This window comes from Daldinia childiae (genome assembly GCF_008694065.1).
Source record: "Daldinia childiae strain JS-1345 chromosome Unknown Scaffold12, whole genome shotgun sequence".
Lineage (NCBI taxonomy): Eukaryota > Fungi > Ascomycota > Sordariomycetes > Xylariales > Hypoxylaceae > Daldinia > Daldinia childiae.
The window spans coordinates 401,880-414,222 of NW_022984653.1; the positions used below are offsets into that span (position 1 = coordinate 401,880).

General features: G+C 46.4%; 5 protein-coding genes across 5 annotated transcripts; 3 read left to right on the plus strand and 2 right to left on the minus strand.

The window, feature by feature from the left end:
• Positions 1–521: 521 nt before the first annotated feature.
• Positions 522–2,141, plus strand: GL218_08341 (Pathogenesis-related protein 1C; the record flags this gene model as incomplete). Its single annotated transcript, XM_033585141.1, has 5 exons — positions 522–899; positions 956–1,108; positions 1,167–1,771; positions 1,833–1,948; positions 2,017–2,141. The coding sequence occupies 5 exons, from the start codon at positions 522–524 to the stop codon at positions 2,139–2,141; spliced, it is 1,377 nt and encodes a 458-aa protein (XP_033440675.1).
• A 1,013-nt stretch (positions 2,142–3,154) lies between these two features.
• Positions 3,155–5,934, plus strand: GL218_08342 (putative beta-glucosidase M; the record flags this gene model as incomplete). The annotated part of the gene is made up of 9 exons (XM_033585142.1): positions 3,155–3,284; positions 3,338–3,420; positions 3,475–3,638; positions 3,693–3,826; positions 3,888–3,976; positions 4,030–4,133; positions 4,185–4,314; positions 4,368–4,534; positions 4,584–5,934. 9 exons carry the CDS (start codon positions 3,155–3,157, stop codon positions 5,932–5,934), a joined length of 2,352 nt encoding a protein of 783 aa, XP_033440674.1.
• A 671-nt stretch (positions 5,935–6,605) lies between these two features.
• GL218_08343 (uncharacterized protein) lies at positions 6,606–7,835 on the plus strand (the record flags this gene model as incomplete). The annotated part of the gene is made up of 1 exon (XM_033585143.1): positions 6,606–7,835. One exon carries the CDS (start codon positions 6,606–6,608, stop codon positions 7,833–7,835), a length of 1,230 nt encoding a protein of 409 aa, XP_033440673.1.
• Positions 7,836–8,277: 442 nt separating this feature from the next.
• Positions 8,278–9,599, minus strand: GL218_08344 (Aldo-keto reductase yakc [NADP(+)]; the record flags this gene model as incomplete). The annotated part of the gene is made up of 4 exons (XM_033585144.1): positions 8,278–8,872; positions 8,932–9,001; positions 9,158–9,351; positions 9,421–9,599. 4 exons carry the CDS (start codon positions 9,597–9,599, stop codon positions 8,278–8,280), a joined length of 1,038 nt encoding a protein of 345 aa, XP_033440680.1.
• An 817-nt stretch (positions 9,600–10,416) lies between these two features.
• GL218_08345 (uncharacterized protein) lies at positions 10,417–11,562 on the minus strand (the record flags this gene model as incomplete). Its single annotated transcript, XM_033585145.1, has 5 exons — positions 10,417–10,559; positions 10,610–10,883; positions 10,939–10,995; positions 11,048–11,269; positions 11,326–11,562. The coding sequence occupies 5 exons, from the start codon at positions 11,560–11,562 to the stop codon at positions 10,417–10,419; spliced, it is 933 nt and encodes a 310-aa protein (XP_033440679.1).
• Between the last annotated feature and the right edge of the window lie 781 nt (positions 11,563–12,343).

Sequence of the window (12,343 nt, forward strand, 5' to 3'; positions counted from 1 at the left end):
CTTATCCAGTATGCTTTTATTGACTGGTGAGATTTAAGAGATACACTATTATCGAAGTCAGCATGATCATACCTCGGACTGACAACTCAATACAAATCTTACAACCAAATGGAGCATAAAGAATATGTATACATATAAGCCTCAGTTACGTTAGATCATCTAATATAGGACTATTCCAAATTTTAAACAGACTTGTCTAACCAACAAACCAATACAACTAATTAAGCAGTGTAAACTAACTCAATAATTGATTAACTTAGAAAATACCCGGTAGGGGTACCCTCGGTATTTTTCTTTATGTCAGCTTGAGGTGTGTCTCCGCCTCACCTCAGCCCATTGTAGGGGCTCATCATGAGGTGGTGTGGTAACCTCTTTACTGAAAGTTAGATATATATAATGCCTTCTTCATAGCTATTTCCTCTATCACAATAAGTAACATCAGGATCAGAACAACTTGAATCCCCTAAAATTTCCGAACTCCTCATTTTCACAACAGTTTTTACATCTACCAATTTTTGAAAATGGTTATCAAGAAGCGTCAGATTCTCTGGGACTGGACCAACACCGGTGGTGATGGACACCCAGGCGTCCCTGATAAGATCAACCAAGTACCTTTCGGTGGTAACAGCCCAGTTGCCTCCGTGGTGAACTGGAATACGTGGGTACCCCCTGAGCTCAAGGATCGAGTACCATTCCGGCCTATGGTCCGTGTTCTCGAGAGCACGAAAGGCGGAGAATGGGCTCAGATACAGAATACAAAGTACCCTATTATCCTTTATTTCAACGAGCCTGAGCGCGCCAATATAAGCCCAGAGCAGGCAAGGGATATCTGGTATGGCCAGATGCTCCCCCTGAGGAAGAATAAGGGGAAGCAACTCGGTTCTCCGGCTGTTGCCTCTGTATGTACCCAAGCCTATTTACTATATTGATAATTAATTGAACTAATATCTCTTAGGATGACAACGGTCGGAAGTGGATCGAAAAGTTTATGTCGCTTGTGTCAAAAGATCCTCCTGACTTTCTGTGCTTGCACTACTACTCAAAGAATGCCAATGATGCCATCAAGTATATCCAGGACATGCATAACAAGTGGCCTAAGCATAAAGTCGTAAGTCCAAGATTACCTATCGAACGTGAATTTTCTTCCACTACTAACACGTTTGAAGATGGTTACCGAAATCGCATGCATCGACCGCAACTACCAGGCCGTCGTAGACTTCACTGTCCATATCTGCAACTGGCTAGACAGCCAGAGCTGGGTCTTCGAATACGGTCTCTTCGATTTCCAGCGTAATGTTGCCGACGGCTTTGTTAGCCCTGCTGCCCAGCTCATGGATGCAAACGGCAACTTTACAGAGCTAGGTAAGATGTATGTTCATCAGCAGCCCATGAAGGCACCCGGTGTTGCTACCAATGCCTTCATTTCATTGAACGCCATCGAGGAGAATGATTCGCAAGTTGATGCGAGCGATGATGCGAAAACCGGGGAGCCGTTATCTCACGAATCCAACGGTGAGACCACCGAAGCCCCCGAAGTCGCGGAAAATGGTGAACTGGTCCAGTTTAGCATCGCTGCAGCTCTCGGCCCAGATCAACAAAAAGCTCTAGATATCCACAATAACAAGCGCAAGGGCAAGGGGCTCAAGCCCCTCGCATGGGATAACCAACTTGCCAAAAACGCCGAGAATTACGCAAAGCATCTCGCTCAGATTGGCAAATTGCAACACTCGAGTGGTGACCAGCGACCCAACCAGGGTGAAAATCTTGCATGGTAAGATAATGAGCTCATGTAATGAAAATATGAGCATAGTCTAACTCGGACATCTCTGCAGGGCTTCCAGCTCCAGCACACCTCTCGCCATGTCTGCAAACCTGTGGATTGCCGAAGAAAAGAACTACCACGGTGAGCCGATCGGTCAGGGCGATTTCGGATCATACGGTCATTACAGTGAGTCGTCGTCTTCAACCATGTCGCCGTCTTCGCAAGTCTTCTAACACAATTTTTCCACCATTTAGCTCAATGTATGTGGAAATCGACTACCAAGGTCGGAATGGGCTCGGCTAAGGACGCCAAAGGTGGTGTTTATGTCGTCGGGAGATATTCTCCTCCCGGAAACTTCACCGGTCAGAAACCGTACTAATATCTTCATCGGTCGTTTGTTTTCTTGGCTCGGGAGTTGCCTTGTGGATCTCGGTAGATTGGGCGGGTTTATTGAATTGTTCCAGAGAGGAGGTTTAGCGTCTTTTTTGTAGATAGATCTAGGGACACTCGTTATGTTGACCTATATGGTTATGTACTTTGTTATATAGATATTATTTTTATAGTTATCATGTTTTTTCTCTTAACTAATTATTAACTAGGTGAATAAGAAGTCTAATAACAATATAAGCCAAGTATAATATAATGTCACATGTAGACTCCGTCTCTTTGGAAATATCAATGATGCACAATTAACACTCGGACACAAAGATGAATTAAGCTTCATTAGCTTCGTATAAGCAATTTCGGCACTCCAACTCTTGGCAGTCTTATTGCGTATATAGTTGGGGTAAACTGACGATCCAAAGTGCGGGGTGCATGGGTTGACCTTGACCGAAGCAGGACGTGAATGGCATGTATGAGTTCTATTGTATAGCGGTGTATACACATTTTACTTACTTAATCAACTACCAAGGGACAATCTGTTGTTGACATATCTTAACTACATCCTACAGTATAGAGATTTGACTGAAAACTTCTATAGTTACTGGGTGGTTACCAATCACCGCTTCCATCTCAACTGACTTATACGGCCTCGGCCTCGGCTCCCATAGGTTACCATTAATTTACTAAAATATTTCTACATTTTCCTTTGATATACTTCCCCCTACCTCCAAGACACTCCCCACATTCCCCAAACTCTTTCGTCATTAACACTACTTACCCCTGTTGCTCCCTCGCTCGTCCATGTAAGTCGCCATCCGGGTGCGGTAATGCCTGCATTACCGGCTGATATTAGGGAGAAGGACCGATTCGTTTCTTTGGTCTCGATGACCCCTCACGGCAATACTAGAGTTAAAAATGAATGTTTCGTCTATATGGTGTGCCACTCCTTTAGATCTAGATGACTATGCATTCTCGATAACTTGTACTGTATTATCGAGTGTGTACACCATGTTGTCGACTTCTCTGTATGCCCTGGCCGGACTAGCCACGTGGGGTAGCGGTATTGGTACTGTTGCCCAGTCCATCGTTGCGGATGACACGACATTCTATGGACAATCACCTCCAGTATACCCATCACGTACGTAAAGCATCACCCTAAGAGAGTCCGAGCATATACTTACAGGTTTAAAGCCAATGGAACCGGACTTGGAGATTGGGCAGACTCCTATTCAAAAGCTCGAGCCCTTGTGGCTCAGTTAACCCTAGAAGAAAAGGTTGGGGTAATCCAGAGCGACTTGAACGACCACTATATCTAACTTGGTATACAGGTCAACCTTACCGGCGGCGTTGAAGTTAATAGCTCATGTTCTGGTATTATCCTTCCTATAGAGAGAGTCAACTTTACCGGCCTCTGTCTCAGCGATGCTGGTAATGGAGTGCGCACTACCAACTTCGCCTCAAGTTGGGCTTCGGGCCTTTCGGTTGGTGCAAGGTAGATACATCCTATTTATTCTATGAAATTATTTTGACTAACCTTTCTACTCAGCTGGAACCGCGAATTGGCTCATAAGAGAGCCGTTGGCATGGCTGGCGAATTCCGAGCGAAAGGGGTCCACATTGCTTTAGGACCCGTCGTCGGCCCCTTAGGCCGTATCGCATCAAGTGGAAGGAATTGGGAAGGTAACGCATTGCATTATTTACTTTACTTAACCAATACCCTTGTGTATTAATTTCTATATAGGCTTCGCCAATGACCCTTATCTGTGTGGTGCTCTAGCCGCCGACACTATTAAGGGCATACAGTCGGTGGGAGTCGCGACAAGCACAAAGGTAGAGAGTACAGCTGATCTTTCTTGGCGATAGCGGCTAACCTATCTTCTTAGCATTTCATCGCCAATGAGCAGGAGACTAATAGAAACCCTGAGGGTAACGTCACCGCTGTCTCATCGAACATTGACGACAAGACCATGCATGAATTATATCTCTGGTACGTATGACGGTATAATTATATGGATATCCAAATCTAATTTTTGAATAGGCCTTTCCAAGATGCCGTAAAGGCTGGTACCGTAAACGTAATGTGCTCATATAACCGAATCAACAATAGTTATGGGTGCGGCAACAGTAAGACGCAAAACGGACTTCTGAAGACTGAACTGGGATTCCAGGTATGGAATATACAATTAATTTTCGCAACATAATTATCTAACCAAATCAATAGGGCTTCATCGTTTCAGACTGGTGGGCTCAGCATTCGGGTGTTTCTACAGCACTTGCAGGTCTAGATATGACGATGCCGTACGCCTCGCCATATTGGTCTAGCAATCTAACACAAGCTGTGAAAAACGGATCTGTTCCGGAATCTAGAATAGACGACATGGCAACAAGGTAAGTCTGTCTTGAACACTCTGATACCACTTCCTTCTAATTAGCGTAGAATTTTAGCTACATGGTATAAATTAGGCCAGGATGAAGGCTTTCCGGCTATGGGCCAAGGGATGCCGTACGACCTCTCGAGGCCTCATCAGCGAGTTATCGCAAAGTCGGCAAGCAATAAGGATATTTTACTACAAGGAGCTGTCGAAGGCCATGTCTTGTTGAAAAATACTAATAATGCGCTACCACTCAAGTCGCCCAAATTAATCTCCTTGTTTGGATACTCTGCGAAATCATTCGACGTATATACTCCAGGGGGTGGTGGCTGGAACGCAGGCTCACAGGCATTAGCTCCAGCTGACTTGATTCCAAATGGCGACGATGTAATTCATACTCAAATTGCTGCTAATGGTACGCTGATCAGTGGTGGTGGATCTGGCGCAAACATGCCAGCCTATGTCAGTTCTCCCGCGGCGGCATTGAGTCAGCGTGCTTATGAGGACGATACAAGCCTATGGTGGGACTTCCACAGCGGGAACCCTCAAGTCGACCAGTCTTCAGATGCTTGTATCGTTGTTGGTAATGCTTATGCGTCAGAAGGCTTTGATAGGCCTGGGCTGCATGACGATTTCACGGACGCTCTCATCACCAATGTCGCGTCTCAATGCAGCAACACCATTGTGGTGTTTCACAACGCAGGTGTTCGCCTTGTCGACCAGTTCATAGACCATCCTAATGTAACAGCCCTCATCTTCGCGCATCTTCCCGGACAAGACTCTGGTAGAGCTTTGACTTCTATCCTCTACGGCGATGTCAGTCCTTCAGGCAAATTGCCGTATTCAGTGCCGCGCAACGAGTCAGACTACGGCCCAGTTCAAAATGCGACGTCTCCCGACGGTATATATGAACTATTCCCGCAGTCCGACTTCACGGAGGGCATCTACATCGACTACAGGGCCTTTGATGCCAAGAATATAACTCCCCGCTACGAGTTTGGTTTTGGCCTAAGTTATACCACCTTCAACTTCTCAGACCTCATAGTTTCTACAGTCGATGACGCTGATACGTCATCGTACCCCTCAAAGCCGATCGTCGAAGGTGGCCATGAAGACCTCTGGGACATCGTAGCCAAGGTCTCCGCGACAGTGGCTAACTCAGGTTCCGTGGTGGGTGCCGAGGTCGCGCAACTCTACATCGGTATCCCTAACGGCCCCGTAAAGCAGCTACGCGGGTTCTCAAAATCAGTACTTGAACCTGGAGAATCAGTAGTTGTCGATTTTGAGTTAACAAGAAGAGATCTGAGCACGTGGGATGTAGTCGCACAGAAATGGCTCTTACAGAAAGGCGACTATGGAGTCTTTGTCGGATCTAGTAGCCGAGCGTTACCTTTGACTGGGACTTTTTCGATCTAATACCATTACTTAAATAATCCCCAGGAGCATTTAAGCACTTTACATGCCAGTCAATCTGTTAAGGAAAGGGTATGTGGACGAAGTTGAGTTAAATCTCTGTCTTTTAAATGTTAAATTAGGAGGTATCTTTGGCAAATAAGCAGTTAGCTCTTCCAGCTAAGCAATCAAATGAATAATTAATTAACTTAATTTACTCTATATTTATGATGTTTGAATAACCAACTCTATGACCTCTTTTACTTATATCATGAGATAAGACAGAAAAGTGACAACCAACCTCATACATTAGAAACAAACCCCCTGGCCTTCCAATATTAAACCACGTAACTATTATAGTACTTCAAGTAAGGTTGACTCCACCAATCAGCGTCTCTTCAAGACTCAATTGAAGAGTTTCTGGCCAGGGTTCTAACCAATAAGAATGTGCCTTTTTATCGAATCCAGTAAACACTTACATAAACACCTATGCACGTAATTTCTTAGCATTTCCAACTATAGAACCTATGAGGTTAGGCAAGCAAGCAAGCAAGCATGATTTGGTCCACTTATACCGGATTCCTAGGTCCCCGATTCTTCGTTCCGAAATATCCGTAACTGATACCGCCATAACTTTGGAAACTCATATTTTCCTAAGAGACAGGTTCGCTTAGGTACCTATGGATTCATCAAAAATGGCTACGCCGCAGAACCTTCCAAGACCGCCAGGGGATGCTGAAAACCTACTAGGGAAGGACTCCTCGTCGTGGTACATATTCGTGCCCACTGCCGTCTTGGTCTACTTGTCGCTAGTGCAGCTTCTACGATTTCGCGCGGTCCGGGCCCTGGAGCGCAAGTATGCCGCTTACGTCGCGGACCCGTATAAGCTAAACTACCGACAGGCGGCCGAAATCATGCGTCTACATCAGCTCTACGACACGCCTTTCCTCTTCTACTTCGGCACCCAATGGGCCCTCGTCAAGAGCTACGGTATGTCCACCGGCACACCCCTCCTCGTCCGCACGCGGCAGCTCTGCGACCCCACCCGCGTCGGCCGACGAGCCGAAGACACGGCTATCCTATTAGTCGAATTGCTCCTCGGGGATATCGACTCCGAACGAGGCCGCAGAGCTACGGCTCGTTTAAATTGGATCCACGGACTGTATTCTAAGCACATCATGGAGTACGATTATGTACACACGCTGGCGCTATTTGTTCTCGAGCCCGCGCGCTGGATCGATAGGTACGACTGGCGGCCCTTGACGCGGCTCGAGAAGGTCGCGTATTTCGTGTACTGGCGGGAACTTGCCCGGCGCATGGGGTTCGGGGAGCTTGTCCCGGAGACGCTGGAGGGGCTTGAGGAGTGGAAGGTGAAGTATGAGGATGAACATATGTATTTTATCCCTGAGAACTATATGGTAGCAACAGCAACGGTGGACTTGTTCATGCGGACGATTCCGCGTTTCTTGCATGGCGTTGTGCGAGCTCTTTTCTTGTCGTTTATCGACGAGAAGCCAGTCCGTGATGCTCTCGGTTTCCCGGATCCGTCTTCGTGGGCGATGGCGCTAACGGCGGGGTTCTTCCAGCTACGCAAATTCGCATTGCGTTACTTGTTCCTCCCGCGCATGGCGCCGATAGATCCCATGGCACGGCCCGGCGAGGACGGCCGGTTGTATCGCGATGCGTGGTGGGTCGGCTTTGAGCCATGGTATGTTGCCGATACGTGGTATAACCGGCTTGTGCTATGGCTGACGTCGGGTGGCAAAACGGCGCCCGGGGGTAAATACGAGGGCAGGGGATATGTCCCGGAAGAATTGGGACCGGTCGAGTTTGAGAAGTCGGGGAAGGAAGAAGTATTACTTGAGGCGGAGATGATGAAAAGGTATGCGATAGGGGCTGGATGTCCGTTTGCTTTTGGACGTTGAATAATAATGCCTATGTGGTAAATTTAGAAATTAATTTAATATTTAATGTTTAACTATTAAAACTTTCAGACAATTAAAAATATAGTAGATAAATCGACTCTATAGCCAACGAGATCGTGAAGTGTTATCAAGTCTAGGTACCTTTCTCTAATGCCTTACTACAATACTCACGTTACACCACAGGTGAGAAATAGGGGCAACGCACGAGCATAAACATTCCTCATTAGTCTGATATTAGCACATTAGTCTTGTAAGACTATATACAAAAGAATCATGACAATCATTCATTACTGAATAAGAATAAGAGGTACGAAATGATCCAATTGGTAAATTCATTTGGAAACTTGTCCTATTTACCCAACTTTCATCTAGAGCCAGCCAGCATTCCAACGACAACAACTATTCCATCTAGAAACAGCTACTTACTAACCACACCACAAGTTCAACCAGACTCCTCCTTCGTATCCCGGAACCTATGCGACTTAAACGCCTCCGGAATCGTACCACCCACCAACCCATTACTATCAAAAAACGCCCTAACCTCCTTCTCTTCAGCATCACTCAGCACCACATCCTGCGCGTCCCAATTCTGCTCCAGATAACGAATCCTCTTCGTCCCCGGGATAGGAAAGACATCATCGCCCTGCTTAAGCAGCCACGCCAGCGCGAGCTGCGACACCGTGCACCCCTTCTTCAGCGCGAGGGCGGCGAACTGCGCGACGACCTGGGCGTTGCGCTCACGGTTCTCGGCTAGGAACTGCGGCATGACGCGTGGCCGGGCGTCGCCCTCGGAGAAGGCCGTGTCGTTTTTGCTAAAGTCGGCCGTCAGGATTCCCCGGCCTAGAGGCGTCGCGGCTACGATGGCGACCCCGAGGTCCCGGCATGCGGCGAGGAGGTCTGTGCCTGCGGTTCCCTCGATGTCGCGGGCGGAGACCGAGTATTCGGTTTGCACGGCGGCGACGGGGGCGATTTTGACGGCGCGGCGGAGGGTTGCGGCGGAGACCATGGAGAGCCCGATATATTTGATTTTACCCTCGCTAGTCTTTTGGTTAGATATCTGTATTGTAACGAAACAACTAAAGTTAGGAGTACTTACGCTTGAAGCTCTTTTAAGGCGAGCATAGTCTCCTCGATAGGAGTCTCAGGGTTGACGCTATGTATGTAGTCTATCGTTCCATAAGTTAGAAAGGTATTCAGTTGTAAGAGCCGAAATATCATGTTCTCAAGGGTTTTAGAGTCTAAGTTTGTTCTTGAAGAAAAAACTCCAAGGTTATTGAGACGACCGGATAGGCTAAGTAGAGAGAAAGGAAGATACAACTCACAAAGATCAATCTGGTCAACACCCAAGGCCTTCAGACTCTTATCGCAGGCCTGCTTAGTATACTCATAAGAGCTGTTGGCCTCAAAGGTCTTGCTGCCCTTGATGATACCATACTTCGAAGCAATAAAGATCTGGTCCCGCTTTCCAGTCCTCTTGAACCATTTACCGATATGTTCCTCTCCATCACCATACAGACTGTACCATCATTAGTTTAATATACTCCTCTTGCCTAAAGTTGAATGAAATACACGGATCATGACTTACTCAGCAGTATCCCAAAAGGTTTCCCCTAGCTCAAGGGCGCGATCGAGCAATTTAAATCGCTCCTCGTCATCTAACTCCTTTCCGTAAACCGAGTAAGATGCTCCCATGAGTCCAAGACCCAGGGCTGGCACCAAGGGGCCATTCTTTCCTAGGTGGCGGAGGATAGGCTTAGCAGGCATATTGGCAAATAATTGATGAGTGAGAGGTAGAAGTGGTTTGAAAAGTTCAAGTAGATGTCTTTGACTCTGAAGACTATTGTGTCTGTTAATTCTGCTATCAAAGTGCTAACAAGACGAGAAAGGCTCAGATATTTATATTCCATCGCTCTCGCGAATCCCATAGCCCACCACCAGCCATCAGCACAAACACACGACCTCCTCCAATGCGCCCCAACCCGAAGCATGTATGCGAAATCCGTACATGACAGCTCGAAAATTCACTCCCTATACTTCTTAGGTCCATTAAGTCCGACAGTAAAGTACAGCTGAAGGTCAAGTTCACGATCCAGTATTCGTAAGACGATAAAAGGGGCATTCCACATTTAAACAAATGCAGGGAAATTAACCAATCAACATGCAGAGTTTCCGAGCAGACCAATCAACATCTTTGCCAGCATCCAATCGAATGACGTACATTAGAGCCGGTCAGACGAATTGGGTATAGCGAAGTCACCTTTGGTCATACCGGCGAGCAATATAGAGAAAAATGAAACGAGACTTTATCACACTTTCGCATTCGAATGATGCCTATGAAGACTTAGCAGTATATAGATTGTTTATTTGATAAGAGCTTCTAGAATGGCCGCCCCTCCTCCCGACTCCAAAGATCCCTTCTCAATTTTCGACGAAGCACCATAATAAAGCGAATATTTTCAGAGTAGAATCCTTTCCCGACCTAAGATATCACGACCAATACACCTAAGAAGCCAGGTCCTCCAACACCTTTGCCTTCTACTAAATCAGAAGTCAAAAATGTGATTAAAAGTCGTCTAGATGACTATAGCAATTCAGGTTGGCTAGCGGTGTTAGAAGCCGAGCTTGCTTTAGGAAATGAATTCCTCCAAGTATATAGCAAAGTAGAGAGCTTGATGGTAGGCGCGGACGACTGCATAGATGATACTGTAATGCCGGCTACCTCGCCTTCGATATGTTAGTAGGTTTATGGCCCTAGAAAGAAATTAGGTACATACCTAGAGTCAACAGTGCTAAATTCCTCATCGCGGAAGGCGGGAGCCCGTATGAGCCCAGTACCAATGATGCTGCTGGACACCAAACATAGGGCCACCACGACGAGACAGACGACTGCTTAAGGATTGAATTGCCGACATTAGCCGCCTCGGTGGCTGTATCCTCTAGTGTTTCGAGAATATCATTCGTTATATTGCGTGCCTGATGGAGTAGGCTAGTATGATCGTCGTATTTCTCCGCTAAGTTTTCTGTGATGCCGATAAGTCGTTGCATGCCCTGCGAGTTCATATTAGTCATGGGTAACAAACATCGTGAAAGTGATATACCTTACCTCCTCTAAATTGGCTTGCCTCGATTCCAATTCCATTGCTTGGAGACGCGAAAGCTCCTAGAGTATTATATTAGCATAGAGCCGAGAACACCACAATAGTGCGACGTACGACTTCGGTTCGTAAATGCGCTGCGGACTCGGTAACTACCGCGATTGCTTGAATAGCCGTGTCAATTGCAGACTCCGCACGTTGATTGGCGAGTTGCATTGACTGTTCATAAGAAGATGCTACCTCGGCTTGACCTTCAAAAACACTCTTCAATACAACCTCGAGCATTTTCTGCAGGTTGGCGGCATTCTGCGCCCCTAAACTGACCGCGTCTGTAGTTTCCTAGAACCAAGTTAAAAGAGATCTCCAGCTAAGTAGAATGAAGTATAATAAGTTACCTTAACAGTGTGCATAAGTCGAGCAAGAAAGAAGTCTTCTATGGATTTTAGACTATCTTTCAAATGGTCTACTTTGGGGGAAAGCTCATCTATTATCCCACCCGTAGCCTGTGCTCGAATATCTAGATCGTTCATACGCTGTTCAAACTGTTTGTCGATGTCGTCTGTATATCGCCCCATGATCTTTGTTAAACGCTGAAAGAGAAGTATGTGCTGATCTAAGGGGTGTAAGTCCATTAATATAAACTCGAATTAGACACAAGTTATTTTCATACCTTTCTCGTTGTCCACCCTAGCGGCTTCACAAAACCTCAAAGCTTTATGGCGGTAACTAACCCAGGTGTTCTAGGCCGAGTCGGATTCGCCTAAGCCGGAAAGGCAGCTGTCAACTTCTACAGAAGAGACGTGTAGGTGTCCCAAACTTTGAATTGGTAGCTGGCTTAGGACGGACTCTCGAAAATTGGCGCACTCTCTTGGGATCTGAAAGCTTCCTCTCTCCAAGTCGCAGATTGCCAGACTAGCAGCGTACGAGTCAACGAAATCTCTAATTTTACGGCCACTTTCAGTCAGAACTGATGCCTCATTCTTGCCCTCGAGAACTTCGCAATTATTCACTAATAGGCGTGCAGCTGTCCTATGGCATAGGGGCTCTGATTCTAATTCTCGTAGCTCCTTTAGGGTTACCTCATAGGAACTGGGTAATCGCGACCCAGATCTTAGGAGTTGTGATAGACCGCCGCCTGTAGTAGCTGAGTTTGTAAGCATTTCGGTTTCTAATTTCTAGTAAGCAAACGTGTAAGAGAAGTAAGTAAGTGGTGACATACCTAATGCCACTTTCGGCACACTGCGCCATGAAAATCCATTGATCAAGTGAGCCTGTAAGAGCGAGAATATGATCACCTTCCCCATAATTCCCCGTTGGTTATTCATGATAAATCTTCTAGCCTTCTGGAGAGACGGCAAGATAATGCAATAAAAAAAAGAAGTACTGAAAGTTTATTGAAGTAAATAAGATTTA